General features: G+C 50.2%; 7 protein-coding genes across 7 annotated transcripts; 2 read left to right on the forward strand and 5 right to left on the reverse strand.

The window, feature by feature from the left end:
* Positions 1-130: 130 nt before the first annotated feature.
* On the reverse strand, positions 131-4,434 carry PFICI_05066 (uncharacterized protein; the record flags this gene model as incomplete). The annotated part of the gene is made up of 2 exons (XM_007833647.1): positions 131-181; positions 253-4,434. The coding sequence occupies 2 exons, from the start codon at positions 4,432-4,434 to the stop codon at positions 131-133; spliced, it is 4,233 nt and encodes a 1,410-aa protein (XP_007831838.1).
* Positions 4,435-5,234: 800 nt separating this feature from the next.
* Positions 5,235-7,409, forward strand: PFICI_05067 (uncharacterized protein; the record flags this gene model as incomplete). Its single annotated transcript, XM_007833648.1, has 1 exon — positions 5,235-7,409. One exon carries the CDS (start codon positions 5,235-5,237, stop codon positions 7,407-7,409), a length of 2,175 nt encoding a protein of 724 aa, XP_007831839.1.
* A 1,280-nt stretch (positions 7,410-8,689) lies between these two features.
* On the forward strand, positions 8,690-9,703 carry PFICI_05068 (Nuclease S1; the record flags this gene model as incomplete). The annotated part of the gene is made up of 3 exons (XM_007833649.1): positions 8,690-8,893; positions 8,965-9,352; positions 9,438-9,703. 3 exons carry the CDS (start codon positions 8,690-8,692, stop codon positions 9,701-9,703), a joined length of 858 nt encoding a protein of 285 aa, XP_007831840.1.
* A 108-nt stretch (positions 9,704-9,811) lies between these two features.
* PFICI_05069 (uncharacterized protein) lies at positions 9,812-11,098 on the reverse strand (the record flags this gene model as incomplete). Its single annotated transcript, XM_007833650.1, has 2 exons — positions 9,812-10,902; positions 10,987-11,098. 2 exons carry the CDS (start codon positions 11,096-11,098, stop codon positions 9,812-9,814), a joined length of 1,203 nt encoding a protein of 400 aa, XP_007831841.1.
* A 495-nt stretch (positions 11,099-11,593) lies between these two features.
* Positions 11,594-12,289, reverse strand: PFICI_05070 (uncharacterized protein; the record flags this gene model as incomplete). The annotated part of the gene is made up of 2 exons (XM_007833651.1): positions 11,594-12,037; positions 12,104-12,289. The coding sequence occupies 2 exons, from the start codon at positions 12,287-12,289 to the stop codon at positions 11,594-11,596; spliced, it is 630 nt and encodes a 209-aa protein (XP_007831842.1).
* Positions 12,290-13,372: 1,083 nt separating this feature from the next.
* Positions 13,373-14,762, reverse strand: PFICI_05071 (uncharacterized protein; the record flags this gene model as incomplete). The annotated part of the gene is made up of 4 exons (XM_007833652.1): positions 13,373-13,392; positions 13,534-13,568; positions 13,961-14,698; positions 14,746-14,762. 4 exons carry the CDS (start codon positions 14,760-14,762, stop codon positions 13,373-13,375), a joined length of 810 nt encoding a protein of 269 aa, XP_007831843.1.
* Positions 14,763-16,398: 1,636 nt separating this feature from the next.
* On the reverse strand, positions 16,399-19,100 carry PFICI_05072 (uncharacterized protein; the record flags this gene model as incomplete). Its single annotated transcript, XM_007833653.1, has 9 exons — positions 16,399-16,445; positions 16,503-17,131; positions 17,181-17,440; positions 17,492-17,560; positions 17,612-18,206; positions 18,327-18,507; positions 18,568-18,709; positions 18,771-18,816; positions 18,985-19,100. 9 exons carry the CDS (start codon positions 19,098-19,100, stop codon positions 16,399-16,401), a joined length of 2,085 nt encoding a protein of 694 aa, XP_007831844.1.
* Between the last annotated feature and the right edge of the window lie 100 nt (positions 19,101-19,200).

The following is a 19,200-nucleotide window of genomic DNA, read 5'->3' on the forward strand; positions in this document are numbered from 1 at the left end:
CTGACCCTTCTTTTTTCTTTGTTGAACTGAGACGCCATTCCTTGTAAACGCCCATGAGATGCAATCGCTTTTAATGCCAGGCTCGTCGAAAAAGCCACGTGATATCGTACTCCACAACTATTCTCCTTGTTCACGAGAAGAAATATTGACTGTCCTTTAATTGTTTAACATCGAAATCGCCCTGTTAGGATTTCATTAGCATAAAAGAAACCCAGACTCGAGGGGAGTCGTCAAGGAATGGCGACTACGCACCTTTTTGGGCACTTCGGGGAATTTCAGCGGAAGCCAGATGCCCATCACAGAGGAATATATCGAAGTGTTTGAGGACCTCGACTTTGAAATCACATTCTCAAAGCCACTGGTTGAGAGTAAGGTCTCAACCTCTTTAGGGTTGTCTATTTTGAAATCCAGCAATTTTCTGTGAGTAGTCGTCGGCTTGTCTTCAAGGGCAGACTTGGCCATTTCGTCAGGAGATGGGACGTTGCCCAGGCCAACCTCATCAATCTCCCCCTTCGAGACCGACGCAGCAGTGCCGTTGTGCTCGATATAGATGCTTGCCGGTGTCCGCATCTGCTGGCCGCGCTGGACTTCCTCTGGGTCCGAGGACTTAAGAAGTCTCAATCGCTCGCGTTCCATGAGTACTTCATCCTGTGCTGACAGGCGCAACTCCTGACGGAGAGCCACGATCTCTTTCTCTGCTGCATTGCCAATCTCGAGCTTAGTTAGGTAAAGCGAGCCCTTGTACCGCGCCTCAAATTCGGATGCCAACCGCTCAATGACATTTTCGCTGTGGATGCGAATGAAAGAGTCTCGCAAGACTTTGTTCATTACATCGACATCGGCAGCGTGAGTCCAGAAAGAATCATGCACGGCTGCAAAGGTTAGGCCCATGGCATCGCATTCCAGAGCCGAGAGAAGCATGTGAGTAGCATCAAGGGAATGGATAAAGTTGGGCGGGAATGCCTGCAATTGCTTCCGTCGATTCACAGGATCAGACCGCTCCGGGATAACAAGATTCAGATCCTGCAGAGCTGTAGGAATGGTGCGGGTGCCGCCTCTCCGGTAAGGTTGCACAACTGGCAATCGCAGAGGAGTGGTCCAAACTATGGTTGATTTCCAATGGCTCATGAGATCGCTCGCAAGGAAGTTCTTTGTCGAGTTCTTGTTGACTACTTTCAGCGCTTTCGCCTTCTTTTTCGTTATTGGCTCTCCGGCAACGGCCTCTGCATTCTGTGCTTCGGTCAATGCAGCCAAGTTGTCAAGTTGCTCCGGACTTATAGCTCGGCACACACGACCAGCGCATTCAGCAAGCCAGTACTGGATGTCGTGAGCACCGCTGAACATGGTCGACAGGGCCTTGAAGATCTTGGATGCGACATAAGAAGCCAGGAGCATGGATGGCATGCCTGTTTCAGCCTCGATGTTGGGATGTGCCGCCTCAATCTGCTTGTGAACCTGTGCCCTAGCACCAATGAATGTGACACCGTAAACATTGGTCATAACCGTTTGTTTGACGACCTTGCGGGTGATCTTGCCATCCATGATCTTGCCAAGCTGGTTGTCCTTCTTGACGTCTTCTTTGATACTTTCCTTGACCAAATCCGCAACAGCAGAGTAGACATCAGCCGGACGATCTCCAGGCATAAGGTTGACTTGCTGCGCTCCCCAGCGATCACCTCCAAGAGCCGCGTAATGCTGAAGACCGTTGCAAGTGCCGTCCTGTTGGATGGGGAGAGCGGAGACATGCTTTGTGGGATCTGGTAGTTCCATGGCTGCTTTGAACTCAAAACAAGCCGCCAAGCATTGCCATGGGTCTTCTGCTTTCAGCCACCATCTCCCTCCGCTCAGAGGGTTCGTAGCTGAGTCGATGATTTCGGCCATATGCTCCATCGCGAATGCCTCACGCTCAGAAATACTGGCCTTGTCAAAACCAGCCACGTTGGATATTTGCACCTTGAGCCATCGGAGACCACTCTCGCCAAGCTCTTTACCCTCCGCAAAAAGTAGCATTCCACGGGTGTTATCGGCACCCATGTGATTCAGGTAGGTTGGAATGGGATAAGCTCGACCACGGAAATCCATGTTGTGTGGAAAGTAAAAGGTTTGGTCCTTGAAAGAATTGGCGATTTCCATTTGGAAGTTGATGAAGCAACGTTCCGAGTGAAGTCCTGCCTTTTCATTTTCAATAGCCTTGACTTGAGCAATCCAAACTTTTCTCGCCAAAGGATCGTCGGAATATTCAGGTTCTGGTGGAAGAGGTATGCTCGGATGCAGAGGGGGAAAGTTTGCAATTGCTTCACCGCTGTTCCATGCCTCTAGCATGACCCCGAAGACAGATCGGTTAATTCTCCATGCGGTCCGCCCAAGAACATCAAGACCTTTACAGACCTGGTCAAGGTCACCCCTCTTTATGGCTGCTTCGGTATAGACCTTCTGATCCTTTTCGCCATTCTTGATTCGAATAATGGACGTGGGAAATTCAAGGAATCCACCCTTGTCGAACTTGGACCAAGGCTCAGGTTCAACAAGCATAGGCAGATGTCGTGCAAGGAAGTCAGCCCGTGGCTCCTTTTTCATAAGCTCTGTCAAATACTTGTTGGGCATGATCATGCCGACCCTCTTGCCCTTCTTGAAGATGGTGGATTTAGCGAAAGAGGGTTGGACCTGGCTAACGAGCTCTTTGGTGTCTGGGTGCTCGCGAGTGACTGTGACTGTGGCTGTCTCAATTAGAGCTAGTGTCAGGAAAGCGCCGATTTTCGTCTTGATCACGACCGGCCAGTGGTCTGCATTTTGAATTGCCTCCTCAACATGCTTGATTACGCTATTTTCGGGTGAAGTGGAATCGGGCGGAGTGGTTTCAGGTGACGACGAAGCGGCCTGTTCATGTTCGGCTGCCTCGCGATGCAAGAAACGTCTCCGGGTCTTTCTCAATTTCCGGGCCTCGTGGTTTCGTTGGAGTCGAACATCTTCTTCGACGGCTTTGGCAAGAGCGGAGACGGCGATCGCAATGGTCGGTCCATTGTCACTGTCGGCTGACGCAGTCGAATTTAAAATACTAAGAATGGTGACAGCAGCAAGCCGGGCTGGATTGGACTGTCTCAAGAAGGGTGCAATGAGAATTTTGTCGAGATCATCGGATGACTTGGTCGGTTGAGCCTCGGCGATGTCCATAAGCTTCATTTCTTCCTTGATCCTCGTTTCCAGAGCGCATTGCCAGTCGTAGAGTTGACTGTTCAAGGCGTTCGTGGACAAGGATGTGTTCTTTCCCATCTTCATCAAAGCTTGGTGCTCCTCTCGCCATCGGTGGATCGCGGCATCAACGCAGTCCTTCTCCATCCGAGCCTGAATCTCACGTTGCTCAGCCAGAGGCAATTTCGAGATATCGACGCCTCGAATATCAGAGAAAAAGGACAGGACATGACGCAATGTCTTCAAACCAAGACCTTTTTGCTTCACGGCCAGGACCTCTCCTTCGGGATCAACGGCGCTGGCAGCATCAGCAGCAGCCGAGGCATCCTGCGAGCTGGCTTCAGTGGCCAGTTGCGATTCAGGGGACTCGTCGCCTTCAATGACCCACTCATCTGGTGAATATTTATGAACTGTGCATAGGCTGGTGATCTTTGCGAGATCCTGATCAGACAAAATATCCGAGTATTGGTACACCTTCCAACCTAGGTCTCCAGGTACCATGCCCATGTATCGGTCGATACGACGCTCGAGTCTTTCCGAATCCTGACCAGAAAGGAGAGAAATCTTCAGCATGTAGGCAATTGTCTTTGGTGTCTGTGGAAGGCCCTTGGCACGAATTTGTGTTTCGTACCATGATTGCATTGATTCAGCCCATTTGATATTTGGTTGCGAATAGAAACGCTCAATGTTGGCAGCGAGGTATTTGTTGTGAAGCTTTATCAGCTCATGCCCGGGCAGGAGATCATATTCCTCGAAGCGCTTGAGAACAAGAGCAGCTCGGTCGAGATGGGAGACCTGGAGGCATGCGTGAAATACGGACAGCATGGTCTCGATATCACCCGGAATACCTTGACCTGTTGTCCGTAGCCTGGCAGGTGGCTCGAGCTCGTGCTTGACGATGATGGGGTTCGAAGGGTCGAAGTGTCGTAATTCGTATGGAGCCAGGTTGCGCTGGGGTTGCGGCGACTGAGCATATGCTGGTATATTGAATGGCAAGTCCTCTTGGGCATGGGCATCATCGATGGCGGTAGCAAGTGACCTATCGTGCTGGGTGCCGTGGCTGACACGCTCGCTCCTCCTCTGCCATGGCAGCAAATCTGGTCGCGTGACGAGTAGTCTCTGACTTGAAGCGCCGGCGCCAGCAACGGAACGACACAGTGAAGATGTCGATATTACTTGAGGCCGTCTAAAGGTGCTGATCCGAGGGAGGGAGAGGCTCCTCTGAGCCGAGGGTCTGATGAACATGGCGACTGATTACCTGCACTTGTCTGCAAGGTACCAATCGCGCATGGAGGGAGAGGATGCCGCAAGCAAAGAGGCTGGGCTGAAGGAAAAATAAAAAGAATGAATTATGTACACATTAAAGATTGACCGTAAGGACACCGACTGCTGTGTGTCCAGGTAATATTATGATGAGACTCGACAAACAGACAGACAACAACAGTTGAATATCCCAGAGGATGAAAAAACAGATGCCGGAAGCTATCAGCAATCGAGGGTCATTGATAGGGAGGCGATAATGGAAAGCCTCAAAAGTCGTCTTCCAAAATTTTCGCCCAGATCCTCTTTGGAGTGACGCTAAAGCTTTTTTTTGCTTGAGCTAACGCCATTTGTGACTTCAGACAGGCCATTGGCAAAGGGTGGGGCTCAAATTGAGACTTTCGATTGGTCTAAATTTTCAGAAGTCAAGAGGTTTTCTCCAGTAGTAGCGTACTGCGCACGTACCTGGCAGCCTGGTACGTAACGGTATTGAACCGCGACGGCGACGCGCCGTCATCCCACTGGAGTCTGCGCATAGGTTCACCTAGCTCTGGTTTTTCCGACTCTCTGATTGGATCGAGCAAAGATTGGTGGACTGGAACGACCACCACCACCAGTACTAAAACCTACCAAGAAGTTCTGATCCCATCTTGAAGCTGCCATCCTAGGAGGCGAATCGAAGGTCTTCCATCTTTAAATACAATCATGAATTGAGCAGCTAAAACTCACAAGCCACCTTTGTTATTCCTCAACTTGGGCTATAACGCCAATCAGCTCTTAATACCATGGTTCCAGGAAGGGTCATGAGCGCAGCTGGCTGCTCACAGTGCCGGGCTTCCATACTAAGACTATTCCTCGGTTCTGCAACTCCACTCGTCAGATCGCCTCTCACCACCAGTGCATCATGGCGCACTGTCGTCCCAGCCGGCAAGAGTGCCCGTCCTTATGCCACTGCATCACATTCGGATGGTGCTACCGCCAGTAAAGATCCTCATCACGCCGCATCTTCGACGGACAATCTCGAAGCTGCATCAGAGGAGCAGGCTTCAGATCAGACACCCTCAACGACACAGGCTGACGAGCCCTGGTATCTCCAAGTTGAGCCGCCACGACATGTGCCTGTGTCTGAGCCGCCGCCATTGCCTGATGTGCCTGAGGGCTCACCCGCAGTCATACCCCAACTGCTCAAGTATGCCGCCGAGGAAATGGGCCTGGATGATTTAAAGCTTCTTGATTTGCGCGAACTCGACCCGCCACCAGCACTGGGCACAAACCTGTTCATGCTATTCGGCACAGCACGCAGTGAGAGGCACTTGAATGTTTCCGCAGGTCGTCTGGTCAGGTGGCTGCGAGCCCAACACCGAATCTACGCTGATGCAGATGGGCTTTTGGGTCCCAATGAACGTAAAACCAAGCTCAGGCGCAAGGCCAAACGGGCACGACTGCTCGGCACCATGGGAACAGATGATGCTGATGATGGCATCACTACTGGGTGGATCTGCGTCAACCTGGGTACTATCAACCGCTCGCACATGGAATCTGCTGTCGTTGGCGAGGACGGGCGTGTTGCTGGTTTCGGTGTTCCTCAGACAGGCTCCACCATTGTGGTGCAAGTTCTTACCGAGTCGAGGCGAAGTGAGCTCGGCTTAGAGATCCTCTGGGAGCGACACCTAGCCCAGCAATCTAAGAAACATATGAAAGAACTTGAATCCGGCAAGGACGTCGACTCTCAGACACCAGAGAATCCCGCTCTGTCGCATGCGCCATCTCGACCTACCATGGGAACCTCTCCCTCGACCAGTTCTCCATTTTCGGGTCAGACCCGATCATACTCTACTCAGACTACATACGTGGATAGTCGTCACAATGTACCAACTACATCTCAAGTCGACGAGCTACACGCCTTCTTGACTGGTAGCATTGGTTCCAATGAGGCCACTAGGCAAGGCTCGGATGAGGCAGCCGGCTTGCAAGCTGCTGCCCTATTTTCGGAAAGCTTGAGCCACGACAGCGCTGCGAAGACACGAATGATAGAGCTTCTGAACATGCATCTGCAAAATTTACCACGAAACCAGATTTTCGCAACTTTCAAGACTACGCCCTTTCTCAAAGTGTCTGAAGTTGCCATGCACGATATGCCAGCCGACAAGACTTGGGCATTGCGGCTGAGTATTCAGGCAAAAGCTCGCCAGCTGGGTTTCGAGGGTTACAAATCTCTAGGTCTTCATAAGTACGGAAACCTAGATGGGACGAGAGAGCTGATTGACCAACTCCGCATTTTTGCACTTCCCGCGACAAGAGAAGAAATGCAGCAGCTTCTTAGTTGCATTTATAACTCCCCAGAATCAGGGCTGGATGAGCAGAACAGCCTCGCCATGGAGCTTCTGGAGTCTGTTCACATGCGCGGCGAGTCAGTCATTCAGAATGATGTTGTCGTCGCCATTGTGGAAGGAATATCGTGGTCCCCCAAGCGTAATACACAAACACATGACCTTCTGAGAAGACTGGACGACTTCATTGTCCAGGCGGAGCTGCCCTACATGGGAGAGCCCTTGCTGATCAGACTCATGGAAGCATATGCCCGACTCAAGCGTTGGGATTCATTCTGGGAAACTTGGCGCACCCCAGCCCGATATGCTCAGCCTCGATCCAAAACGATGTACCTCCATTTCTTTGAGGCCGGAGCTGCCACCAAGGACCGCTCGAGCTGTTCTCAGGTTCTACGCCAAGGCTTTCAAGACATGTTCATGGAAGATCCCGTGGTCGAGCCTGTGGGGCAAATTTATGAAGCAATTCTCCAGTGCATTCGTGTGGCAGATCCAAAAGCCGAACTGCACGCCGCTACAATTCCAGACCATGCAATAGGCATCGCTCAAGCTTTGTCCCAGAGAGAGTTTGTGAAAATGATCAAGGACCTGCAAATCCTGCAAGCAAACCATCCGCGCTCGCAATCATTTTGATTGTGCGCGACCGGTGTGTTAAGGTCCATGACTGATCATGGACTTCGATTGACGGCGCGAATCCACGATGACCGGCGGCGATCGATGCTTGTCTGAGGACATTCGTGCTCATGGCCTTGATATATATGATCGTGCCCCCACCGCCTGGTCCGGCTAGTTCAAAGAATGTAACACTACTACTGTACGATACTGCAGCAACCAGCTTGTTTGAGTACCTAGCTTGCAATAATTAGACTCCTCGAGGTCAAATGCCATCAATTAAGACACTCAGCTCTGTTTAGATATTGGCTTTTTCTCTTGAACATGATTGAGGTGACTAGGTAGGGACCATAGCATGTATCATTGTGGTTGGCGACCTTCCCTTTCTGGAAAGGGGCCACTCAAAGGTTTTATGCTTGTTGGCCTAGTCCAGCAATCTTGGAGCGCTGATAAGACACGTGGGAAACTGATTCATCCCGCTAGAATCTACAATGACCCTGGTTATTATTATTATAATGATGATGCTACTATGGGACTTTGGAGACTAGATCGTTTTCACAGAGCGCCCATATTATCTTGTGCCGAGCAGATTGGGAATTTTTTTAATTCACACGGAGCCAATGCTTGAGGCAAGTGACGATTAACTCACACGAGCATTGGATGCTCATCATAGTTCAGTGCTGGTTGTATCCTGAGGATGATATACCGTTTGCAAAAATTAATCACCACGTCAAACGCAATCAAGCTCTTACTGGCTGCGAAGCTCACTTTCCGGATTCATCGTTGACAGAAACACTCCCAAGCGTGCCCTGATCATCAGACAGGCAGTTGATCAACCCCTACATCGACATTTGCTGACCGTTGCCGGTCACCCCTGGGCTTGAGTGCCGACTAATGCGTAAGCGAGAAAAGCCAAGTCTTTGTCCCTTGCGCCAATCTAGGTAGATTCATCATCAGATCGCAATCTTTGAAAGTGCATCCCGTTAGCATGTCCAATCAAGTATTGTATTTGACAGCATACTACCGTAATGAGAGCTCCCTCTAGAAGAAGTGGAGAGCAACCTGGAGCCGATATGCTCCTCAAGGCAGGGTACCCAATCGCTGGGCACTCACTACTACTAATGATTATATATAGACTGGTGACGGACATACCCACGCTCACTGACAGCCTTTCACACCACTTGGCTTGCCCCAGCGTTATCCTCCTGCTAGATCAATTGGCATCTTCATTTCATCAGCTCAGCTATAACCGTCCACGGCTAGCTTCTGACCCCTACGGTTAATCTCTATTTTCAACAAACATGGCTCGTGTCGCAGCCTTGACCCTGCTCTCAGCAGCAGCTCTTCCCGGTGCTATGGCCTGGGGAGCAATGGGTCATGAAACTGTTGCCTATATTGCTACCAACTTTGTGGCCACGTCGACAAAGACATACTTCCAGACTCTTCTGGGCGACACGTCAACCGACTATCTGGCGTCGGTTGCCAGTTGGGCAGACTCGTACCGCGTGAGTAGCCTTCTAGACACTTGATTACATAGTAGCATGAATGAGAAATCTGATGTTATGAACACTTGCAGTACACCACAGCCGGCAGCTTCTCCTCGGGCTACCACTATATTGACGCGCAGGACAACCCGCCGTCGTCGTGCGGCGTGGACTTGGACCGGGACTGCGCCGACGGCTGCGTCGTGAGCGCCATCTCCAACTACACGGAGCGCGTGCTCAACACCAAGCTCAGCACCGCGGACCGCCAGATTGCCGCCAAGATGATCATCCACTTTATCGGCGACATTGGGCAGCCGCTGCACTGCGAGGAGCTCGAGGCCGGCGGCAACGGCATCGACGTCACCTATGACGGCGAAGACACCAACCTCCACCACATCTGGGACTCGGAGATCCCCGAGTCCGTGTCTGGCGGCTCTTCTCAGTCTTCTGCCAAGACTTGGGCCACCACATTGACGACTGGTAAGCATTCCTCATGATTCCCCGCTTTACTCTCCGTATGTTTCTGCGCAATGAGGCCTTGATTGCTAATTGCAAATGGCAACAGCCATCAAATCGGGCACCTACAAGTCCGAGGCTGCCGGCTGGGTTTCTGATCTAGACATCACGGACGCTGAGACGACGGCTACGGGCTGGGCCTCCGAGTCCAACGCCTACGTCTGCTCGACCGTCCTCAAGGGTGGCCTCTCCGCCGTTGAGAACAAGGAGCTCGATGGCTCGTACACGACCACGGCGCAACCGGTTGTCAAGGAGCAGATTGCCAAGCAGGGATACCGGCTGGCCAAGTGGCTTGACGCTATTGCGGCAGCCTAAGGCGAGAGAGAGAGTAGAATCATGCTTGTTGTAGTGATGTAGCTAGCGGCAGAAATACGAATCAGTAAAGTGGCAATGAATATGATAGTCCATTTCTATCTTTCCATTCTACACAGTCATCGCTTGCCTTAACATGGGAGCAACCTGTTTACGACTATTTTCAACTTTGCCCTGGGTCCAACATTTCCTCCATGCGGCCTCTGTTACATGGTCCAACTCTCCACCTCTCCATTCATTCAATTCCAGCTTCCCTCTATACTCATGCTCGAAACGCTTCGCTGCTTCGACACCCTTTTCCGATCTTGCAACTAACATGAGCTCACGGCTAAAGTTGCCTTCCGCCTCCTTGAAGGCAGTCATGACGGCGACAAGATCGAGCCCCTTCTCGTCTCCCCACTTCTCCACCACTTGTGCGAGCTGGGCCCCGTTGCCGGCCTTGTCCCGCAAGTTGACAAAGGAAGCCGGAATCGACGACGTGCCAAGTTTGAGCCCGCCCTGATCCCACTCCTTGTAATCCTTGCGGAGAACGTCGCGCATCGACAGCGGTGAAATGTCCTCCTTGAGGCCAGCCAGGGCAGTAAAGTAGGCAGTGCGGTCAAACGGTGGGCGACCCTCGGTATTGGCGGCCAACTTGCCTTCCAGGTACCGCACCGCCTCCACGTCGTAGGCTGTCGTCTTGGTCTTGGCCTCTAGGTTGGTCGTGTCAATGACAATGGGCCCGAGGGCCAGCGCGGCGAGCTGGGCATCGACTTGTTCGCCCTCCTCGGCAGCTGCACTCTTGGACTTGAGCTCGTCCCAGGCTTCCCGACAGTAGTCCACGACGAGACTGGCGCAGCTACCGCTCTGCTCGAGCACGCGGGGCGAGGCGTCGCGGGGCACGCGGCCCTCGTCGGCGTGGTGGTCAATGCAGCCAATGACTCTATTGGCATAGGCTTCCAGCCGGCCCGTCAGGCAATTGTGGTCCACAAGGAGCCAGTCGGCGTCCAGGTTCCCAGCGCTGGCGGACGACGCTGCCGACAAGTCGTCCAGGGTGATCACGTCGTCTGGCGACGCCGAGGCCCGCCGCAGCACCTCGGTGAACTCTGGCCGCAGAGTCAAGTCATCCCGGGCCAGGTGGCACAGCGGGATATGCAGAGTGTGGGGAGGCGTGTAAGTGCGCAGATAGGCCAGGAGCAGTGCCGAGCAGAGAGAGTCGAGATCTGCATGCCTTTGGTTAGCTCATCGTTCAACATGAATGGAAGGCTTTTCTCGGCCAATTTTTGTAAAAGTCTGGGGTTTCTTACCGGCCGACTCGTTTCCCACGACAAATGTCAACTTTTGCTTCTTGGTTGTAGACGATGCCAGCGCCGATTTGGCGCTCGCGAGGAACGCCGATAGGGAAACGCGCGGGGCCATTGCTAACTCCTCGGCAGCTAATAAATTCTTGTGTACTTCCTTTTAGGAGTGTTTTATGATAAAGCAATGTACGGCCTTTTTTCCTTTGTTGTTGTAATTTGTAAGAAAGCAATTCCTGGACCCGGAAGTCCAAATTCTTCTGTACTCTTATGCCGCGGACTTCGAAGTCTGGAACATCGTCATTATGCGAGTTTATGCAATTATAACATATTATCACCGTGGTATATGCATATATGTACTACGATCGATTTATACACGGTTTTATACACACATACAGGTCTCGCGAGTATAGTTGGACTAAACTAGCATTTCTTGTTAAAATGGCCTATACTAGCTTTGTATTAAACTAGATGACCGCCTTGACCTCAAGAAATACCTGTTTCAAATTCTCTCCATGTCTCAGCCTGCAAAATACAATAATTCACTTGCCACAAGACCCCAGTTACTGCGTCTCTAACCCATTCAGTGGCATAAGCTTCCTGGAAGCTCATTCCATTAGTAGTTGCAGTGGGAAACGGAATCCAAGGCCAAAGCGGTAGCGGGTACGATAACCTGAGAAGAATCGACACCAATAGTGACATTCTTGAGCGCCCTGTAGGTCGTGGGGAGAACGGCCAGTTTCATAGCCGACGGGGCCAAGATGCCCGCAGTCGGTGAAAAGGAAAACTTGACCGTCGGTGCGGGCTTGCCGTTGGCATAAAAGCCGGCAACCGAAATGGTACAGCTCAGCGGAATCGTGGCCGACGAGGCGGGGGTGAATAGGGTGCAACCAAAGTAGAAGCTGGTCAGGTCAAAGCCAATGACGGGTTTCTGGGCAGCAATAGTGCCAAAAATCTTGAGTGAGTCGGTGCCGAGATTGAGTATGTCGCTGGTTAGGGATGCGACAATGACATTCTTCTTGGTGTTTGGTATAACGCCTCCAAGGAATGCAGGAGGGGCCTTTTTGTTTTCCATACATGTCAACTGGAAGCCCCTAGGAACGGGGTTGAGTATATGACAACTTACAGCAGGAGAGAATCCATTGTAGTCGAGGCCATTGTATACTCCAACAGTCTTGAGAGAGTCCACAAGGGCGGGAGCATTGAGATTGTCGTAGTTGCTGACAAACTTCGTGGTACAGACAGCGCGCTCCTCGACAACGACAGCAGAGGCTCCTAGCACCAGGGACAAGGCGAACCAGGAGGGTCTCATTGTGGATAGTAATATGGGCGTTTCTTGACAGATGATGCAACTACTGGAAGGTGAAGATGTTCTGAGCTTGAAAACAGGAGGATCATTGCGAGGTTGGACTCTTCTTAAATACTTGGAGCACGACTGCCAAGACGCTCTGCTCAGTGGCTCTTTGACAAGTTATTGACGTCCAGTGACGGTGATCTAGAATGAGATCTTCAGTTACTGCAATCCTTTTGTGCAAGCCGTCCTTGCATGAAGAAGAAGAAGAAGAGGAGGAGGAGGAGGCGTGTTTTGCATTGCAAAGGCTTGGTCTCTCCCGTGATCCGAGAACTTATGCTTGTCCTGGACTTAAAGCTGCATGACACCATACTGTGTAACTGTGGCAGACATGGCGAACGTTGCCACTGGCGAAAAGAAAGTGGTATGTGAGCTTTGTTCAGGTTTTGCGGTCTCAGATCCCGTTGGTCCAGCTAGAAACATATTTTCACGAGGCCCGACATTTCTTTTTTGTCAAAAAGTGTGACTTTCTAGCATTCTGCAGCGGATATTTTGTGCAGGGAATTACCGACGCCATCTCTAGTACAATAAGTCAAGGTTGTTATGACGAGTATGAATATTGATGTGGTCTTGAGAGCATTGCGGACGAGAGCAATAGTTATACGCTGCAAGCCTGACACAAGAGTTTCCATCCATGCTCCATGCTTGGTACTTTTCTTTCTTGTACAAAGATACAGTCAAGACCAGTGTACTAGGCTATGCTCTTATGGTGGTCATTGATACATATGATATCATGGTGGATCCACAAGATACTATAGTGTTTGCAACTATTGTGAGACAACTACCGCGCCATCAAATGGTATGAAACTAACGGGCTCTAGGGCGGAGCTTAACAGACCACAGCTACCGAAATTCCTGACATAACTGAGAGCCAGACACTTAGGGTCGGTATACATAGAGCACAATTCAAGGCAAGCCCGGAAGTTCTCAATCCCACTAAAAGCGCCGATCAAGTTGTTGACTGATGCAGGGTAGATAGTTTCACAAGCAATTCTAAATGATTGCCCATTTGTAGACGTGTATGATGGTGCGAGCGCCTGGCAATCAGTAGGAGTTGGAACAAACTGTCATATAGTGTTAGATCAGCAAACTTCCTCATATAAGACTGGCTAGGCGACTCGAAGCTTTCAAGCGTACAAGGGAAATAAGAGAATATGTGCTCGTCATTCATGGAAAATTGCAAGACTATCCCAATATCTACTTACCGTAAATGTAGTTGACGTCACCGTCGTCGTCGCAGCTGTGCTAACAGTTTCCGTGCTAGTTGTTTCTGTAGTTGTTGGCACCGTTATAGTCGTAGTGGTCGTTGAAACGGAAGTGGTTGTGGTGCTGATGGTGCTGGTAACAACGGTGGTGACTATGCTAGAGGCTATCACAATCGTGGTCGCCGAAGAGGTCGTAGTAGATGTAAATATCTCTGTGCTCTGGTAGCAGGAACCTTTCACAAGCGGTGTAAGTAGTGGTTTACTTGATATATCCAAGCTGGTATTGCATCTCAAATTCTCTGGTGAGCAGCAAAACAGGAGGTGATGAGTAGATGGAGATGATATACAAAAGGAGTCTGAAAAAGGATGAACTCTCTTACAGTATTCACTCGCAATGTTATAAGGCGCAGCTAATAAGCTCCGATACAAGTCAGCTCTGGATCCAGGTGAGTAAGAACCTCCTGTCGGGATGGTAGGAGTATGCTGAGTTGGTGAGTAGTAGCTAAAAGGAGCCGTTGCAATATCTGGAAAGTCGTCTATTTGTGCCCATCCGCCCGAGTAATGCTTGGCTGGGATGTCAGGGATTGGCTTGACGAGACCATCATATGCGGCCGCTTCTGGGTTCTGACTATCTGAAGGCAAGATATCATCAAGACCACTGTTGGATGCCAAAGTGGGTGCAGACTGGGAGTGAGATTGGTAAAGGCCTGGTCTACCGTGGGATACATGAGAAGGCCATTTGACACTTGGAGTCGTCTTTTCCTTGTGACATCCTATAGACCGCTTCTTAACCCCGATCACGGAGATAGTCGTGGTCGTAGTCTCCGTAGATGTTGACGTGGACGTTGAAGTTGTTACAATAGTGCTTGTAATCGTACTTGTTGCAATTGTGGTACTCGTCGAGATCGACGCTATGGTCGCAGTTGTGGTGGTGGAAGTGCTTGAAGCGGTGGTGACGATGGCATTTGAAACCGACGTTTCGGTAATGATCGTAGTTGCAACCGAGGTCTCGGTTTTGATATCAGAACAAAATTGTTTCACCCAAGGATCCACCGCCAAGGGAGCGAGGCTTAGAAAGAATCCCTTTTGACAAGCGTCATCCTCGAGACCGAATGCAATTGCATTACAGCAGAAGAATGCTGAGATACCGAGGTTTCTCATCAACCTAGACAATGTCATTTCAACGTGGATTTGGGGAGAACAAGGTGATACCATGCGAAGAAAAGCATGAAGAAGGCAAAACTATGTGGAGTAAATTACAACACTATTATGTCAACCAGGGTTTGTAATGCAGATGTAAATAGGTCTCATCTTAACAACTTCGCGAGCCGCATGCCAAAAAGGTTGATGAAAATCGATCGCTCAATAGTCATGAAAGTCAACCTTCACATCCCTTTTCCCTTTTCAACTACTGCAGGGAAATTTCGGAGGAAAGCTCGACTATTCTTGTCAGAAAATAATGATATTCAGCTTTATTTAGTTGTCATTGCTATAACACTGATATCAGTATTATAGCTTTGAACACGCATAGCCGATTATTCAGCCTTTGGGTATTTTGAAGAGACAAAAGAGAAAGAGGAAAGAAAGGAATGGTGCTGGAATTATATCTCGAATGGCCCCGTAAGCGGATGACCTGCCACGCCATCAGCCAATATAAACTCTCTCCCGCAGTCGAATTTCATAAGCCGAACCTTTATGATATTAATGCCAAGAACGCATTTGCTACAAACATGCACTCGGAAACGCTTCGTAAAAAGGCCAGTGATCGTTCTTCATGGATGCAACACGGCCTGCATGGGTTGAGACGCTCTGCTCAGATGCTCATGAGGCTTTCACTCGGAAATAGCGGCAATGTAAAGAAGCTACTCCAAGACCGAGTTTGGCTCGCGTCAAGCAAAAGCATACGCCTCTAAGCAAAAACAGGCATTCGCCACCTGGGGACGGGTTGGCCGACTTGGACCGGGCTGGTGCGGCTCGAATAGAGCCACCTGATTTCCAATGGGACGGCAGGGCCCCAAAGTGTATTTGATGTCTTTTCCAAGGCGATGCCCGAGCAAAGCCGGGGTATGTCTCAAAGGAGAACATCGACTGACAAGCTAATTATGTAGGAAAATGTTGCCATATATCCGTACGGGACAGCATGTGAGCGCCACATCATATTACCTGGTCCATCAGCAACTGGCCACTACGAGCGGGCCGGCCCAGCTCGTGCTTCTCCGTGGGCCCAGAAAGTTAGAATTAGAGTTCAAAGTGCCTCATGTCACAGATGATTTGGCGAGAGCTGACCAGGCTGACCAAAGCTGACTTGAATGTAGGCTGTCTTGAAACATATTACTCGGGTAAGCGACTGAAAAGAAAATTCCTATCCGTCAAGTCACACCTACAGAAAGCATTACGGTATTGAAAGGATATACTTCCGAATTATAAGTGCGGAACAAAACCTCCACTGACCTACACAGCATCTGCACTTCAGTGCCATTGAGATTGGGAGTGGTTGCAATCTTTGTTTACAGAGTGTAGGCAGTGTTGTTCCGAGTCTGTCAACCTGGGCGTGTATCTATAACCACAAGGTACACAATTCAAATCAAAACATGTTCACATTACACATGATAGTCTGAGCGATAGCCTAGATATCCGCAACTCCTCCCAATTTAGAACATATCTGCCCGTGGCTTCGTGTCATAGTGTTCATCGTGCTTGAAAGACAGCGATAGCCATTCCTCCAGGTGTCCATCTTGATTTTTGAAAAAAAAAGTATAAAAAAAGAGTTGATATATGTAAAGTGGCGAGTCAGACTAAAAACGAAATCATGTCCCCAACGCCGATTCGCCTCCCAATGCTTGTCATTAGAAACATTACCAATAATTATGTGTCAAATGTGATTGAGGAATACACCTTGTCACGTATTTGATCTAGGGTGATTGTAAGTAAGCAACAATATGGGCAGCGCAACGCAGTTGGAAACATACCTCTCATGCCGCTCAACGCCTCGAATGCCGTGCCGTAATTCTCCAGTGTACCCAAGATAGACAGGATCCCTTGCTGAAGCCGAGAGAGAAGATCGTTGGCCAGTGAGCCAGCGTCCGTACTCCAAGTCGAGTACATGGTTTGCGTCTTGGCATGTACCATGAGTAGCACATATGCGCACTGCATGGCACAGCAGGCAAATGACGGCATCGTTCGTGGTGATATGACATTTGAAAATGGACCAATGTAGGAAGGGCCATCTGAAACTTGATTGATTGGGTTCGGGTACGGCATCAGGTCAAATGCCTGAGCAATGCTCAGGGCCGACTTGAGACATATTTTGGCGGATTGGTGACTGCTGAAAGGAAATATCGGGGTCATGATAGACTGGTGGGACTGTCCGCCATCGGAAGGTGATGACCGCATCGAATGGGCGGGTGAAGAGGCTGTGGCAGAACTGTTGGAGTGACCAGAGGTTCCACTGATGAGCGTACTGCAACAAGATGGCCAGTGTCGCAACTCTTGACCGTCATTATTGCCCTTCTCTTGAACTGGCCTCAGGTCACAGTTCTTTCTCGGAAAGACTGGAAGATCAAAGAATGCGCAATATCGGTGGACTTTGATTCGTGCGCTGTAGATGTCAGACACGAGAATTTAGAGAAACGGATCAAGCGACTAACCTGTTCAATTTGATTCTTGTCATGCATCGTAAGGCTTGTGCAACAGATAGTTCGAACTGATCTACCATCTGGCTCGGGGGGCAGCTAGACACTGAGATCTCCGACGCTGTCACGAGCGGTTCTAGTAGTAGCTCAAGCTCAACCATTTTCTGATATATGTTGCTCATATCTGCATGTCGCCTTAGAGCTTCATTCAGATCAATGACAAATTGGGTTGCTGTAAGAATGGCCTGCTGTGATTTCACAAATAATGGCCAAGCCTACGCAGGATTAGCTTGTAGCAAACTGGAAAGTCAATAATGAGCACGTACCTCCGCGTCTGTAGCAATAGTCGGCATCTTGGTCGTGAATGACGGCGTAAATACATCAAACGAAGGTTTCTAGAGACATGAGTATGGCGGCCTATAAAACAAAGTGAAATATCAACATACCGAATTTGAGACAATCGAGGCCTGACATATGCAAACATATGTCATCCACCAGACGCGCCTTCTTGCTTCAGAAAAAGGATCTTCCTCGTTGTTCGTATGAAGTGACATGCCCATGGCTGACATGAGAGCGGCATTGGCCCGGGACCTCATTCTCTTTAGATTGCCACGCTGTGAATATTCATAGACACTCAGAATGTCATATGCAACCACACTTTCAAGTTCGAGGGGTAGATTTGGATGAAATGGCTGCCGGTTGATATATTCATCGTCCGAGTCTTCTAAAGCCCGCGAGGGCTCCACTGAAGACTGTGGATGGTCGCTCTCGGTCTCGATAGTTTCAAAAGCAGATTGTGCCAGAAACTGTGCATATTTGCGCCGAAATAGGATGGATTCCTCCGCAAGAGGGTTCGGGTCTTGGGCGCATGGAACGAGTGCCAAGATGGCTGAAATAGCGAGCGCAGCTGGCGAGAGCGACTCGTTGATATCCATGGGCTTGCTTTCGAAGAGGAGGCCCGACTCATCAGGCAAGACGGGGGATGCCGGCGGGGGCAGAATGGGGAAATAGGGATGTACCCAAATATAGTACGCATTTAATCTACCAGGGCATCAGTTGCCGTTCTTTCAGAGAGTCTTGTCTTTGGGTCATTGGGGTGTCGCAATCTTTGATCATTGGCAGACGTTGACAGAGGTAAGATTAAAAGGAGGCACTGCTCACATTGCGAAATCACTTGTATACGATCTTGCCATGGGACCAGCCTCGCTGATGGGCGGTGTTGTGGTTCCCGTGAAATTGGTCGTGTTGCTAAACAGCGTGTCGAACAGCGTATCACTGTCGTTGATTACTTCATTGAGATTTTTCAACCCAGCTCCTGGGTTGATATAATTCTCGACCAGAACTGCACCGGGGTTATCAATTAGGATCATGGCGTCGCCATTAGGTCCGAGGCTCTACTCACGGTTGGACGGCATGTCCACGTCGGGCGGTTTAGACTCGACAGAAGGAGCTACATCATCCTCTGATGGGCGCTGCTTCTTGCGCACGCGAGGACCGCCTCGCCGACTTGGCTTGTACTGGCATGGACGGTCCCTACTTTTGCACTGGTAGATGAGTCAGAGATGCGAGTATAGCCATGGGCAAGTAAACGGAATAGCAACATACACTTGCACACGGGGTCTCACCCGTACAGCGCGTCCGCGAGGCTCGACTAGAGCTTGTCAGCAGCCGGCTCGCAAGATCCCATTTACTGCGGAGGGCGGTGATAAAAGACAATATCCATTCATCCATGACTTTTGGCCTATAAGGGAGGGGGTGCGGAGACATAGACCCGAAGGTAGCGGGCCGGGTCAGCAAGCAAGCAATCCAATTGACTTACCATGCAAGACAGGCAATCTTGACTGGAGGAGTCGCAAACTTCTTCCTTGCCGCATTGGGTCCGTCCTGGGCGGGCACAACGGGCCGGGTTATCGGCAAAGCTTGAACTTCGGCCATGCTCTCTCTCTCTCTTCTTTGCTTCAGAAAGGGACAGACAGCTCAGCTCAGCTCAGCTCAGCTCAGCTTAACTCTCTCCCTCTCTCTCTCTCTCTCTCGT

The sequence above is a fragment of the Pestalotiopsis fici genome, assembly GCF_000516985.1.
Source record: "Pestalotiopsis fici W106-1 unplaced genomic scaffold PFICI_Scf_3, whole genome shotgun sequence".
Classification (NCBI taxonomy): Eukaryota; Fungi; Ascomycota; class Sordariomycetes; order Amphisphaeriales; family Sporocadaceae; genus Pestalotiopsis; species Pestalotiopsis fici.